Source organism: Prunus dulcis, unplaced genomic scaffold (assembly GCF_902201215.1).
Source record: "Prunus dulcis unplaced genomic scaffold, ALMONDv2, whole genome shotgun sequence".
Lineage (NCBI taxonomy): Eukaryota > Viridiplantae > Streptophyta > Magnoliopsida > Rosales > Rosaceae > Prunus > Prunus dulcis.
This window is the reverse complement of record NW_023010161.1, coordinates 35,547-37,091: the sequence shown is the minus strand read 5'-3', so window position 1 is coordinate 37,091 and position 1,545 is coordinate 35,547. Positions and strand designations below refer to the sequence as shown.

The 1,545-nt window shown below is 50.2% G+C and overlaps 1 protein-coding gene across 1 annotated transcript; it reads left to right on the top strand.

Moving 5' to 3' along the window:
- Positions 1–335: 335 nt before the first annotated feature.
- LOC117613070 lies at positions 336–1,280 on the top strand. The gene has a single exon (XM_034341710.1). It carries the CDS (start codon positions 336–338, stop codon positions 1,278–1,280), a length of 945 nt encoding a protein of 314 aa, XP_034197601.1.
- Positions 1,281–1,545: the final 265 nt, after the last annotated feature.

The window sequence follows — 1,545 nt, the reverse complement described above, 5'->3', positions numbered from 1 at the left end:
AGTCAGAGACAAACTGGCATGGGAGAGAATGAGATTGAGCTGGCGAGACGCAAACATCTGCAAGCCGTACTCTGAGCCGATCGACGATCCATTCAAGACTAGGCACACAGGGGGCACGAGTCCGTGAACGATTGCGTGACGAACGCAACGACCGAAGTTCACTAACCCGCTCGAGAACCAACTTGCGACAACAACTCGTGGAGGAATCTTCGCAAGCTCAATCCACCAATCTGCCTCACGGGCAGGGCAACCGAGGAGGTCAACTTCTTCAAGTCGACGAGGAAGTCAACCATCCCCGCCTGAATCACGAGGGTCGCCAACATGATCGGCAAGCCATGCGCGCGGAGGATGTCGAGAAGCTCGTAAACGACCGACTTCGTAACTTAAAGATTGGTGGAAATTTCGAACATGCTCTACGTAGGGAGGTGGACCAAGCAAACTCTACGCCTTTCACTGCCGAGATCGAGCAAACTGCCCCCCCAAAAAGATTCTCAACGCCTTCATTCACGCATTTCAAAGGGGATTCCGATCCCGATAGCAATCTAAAGCACTTCAAAAGTATCATGATCTTCTACAAGGCTAACGATGCACTGATGTGCAAGGTGTTTGCAATGACTTTGCTAGGAGCAGCCCAAGACTGGTTTTACACCCTGCCATCTGGGTCGATCAGCAGTTTCAAGGAGCTAGCTTATGTCTTCACCAAAGAATACACTTCTTACCGGATGATCAAGAAGAATCCTGACCACCTGTTCAACCTGCAAAAGAAGTACGAAGAATCCCTTCGAGATTACATCAAGAGGTTCAAAGCAGAAAGGGCGAACATCATTGGATGTGACGACCGAATCGCTTCATCGGCCTTCAAGAGGGGCTTGCCAATTGAGTGTGAGCTGTATCGCGAGCTGACCATCTCTCCCTGCCAAACACTAGTAGAAGTCTTCGCGACAGCAGAGCGCTATGCGCTTTGGGACGATGACCGGATCGCCGCAAAGAAAGCTGCCAAGCAAGCCGATCAACCGGTTGAGGCGGCAAGCCAAAGAAACGACATGATAAAAGACAAGGATGGGGGCAAGCGCGAATTACAGCCTCAGGGAGGTGCTCCAACAACTGAGACCTACACCAAGTTCACTATTCCGATACAGCAGACCCTAGCCCAAGTAAAGAACATGCCTTGGTTGAAGAAACCATCGCCTTTGAAGGGAAACCCAGCCAAGAAGGATACCAGTAGATATTGCGAATTCTATGAAGGGCACGGTCATTACACAAACGACTGCTTCGCCTAGAAAAAGCACCTCGAAGAACTGGTCAGAGACGGCCATTGCACGAAATTCATTTCAAGTGGGCTATCCAGCAAATCAAATATCGTGACGCGGCTGTCAACGAACCTCCACGAAAAAAGTTATACGGATCAGCACGATCTTAGCCGACTTTAAAAGCCCGAGCTGACCACCGAGGAGCAGAAGAGAAAGATCATGCAAGCGATAAGTGAAGGTCTCCCAAGCTGTCACCTGTTACCCAGTCATGGAAGACGATCCCGACATCACTTTT

Coding starts and splice junctions, on each gene's coding strand:
- LOC117613070 (XM_034341710.1), top strand. CDS start 336: ATGCGCGCGGAGGATGTCGAGAAGCTCGTAAACGACCGACTTCGTAAC.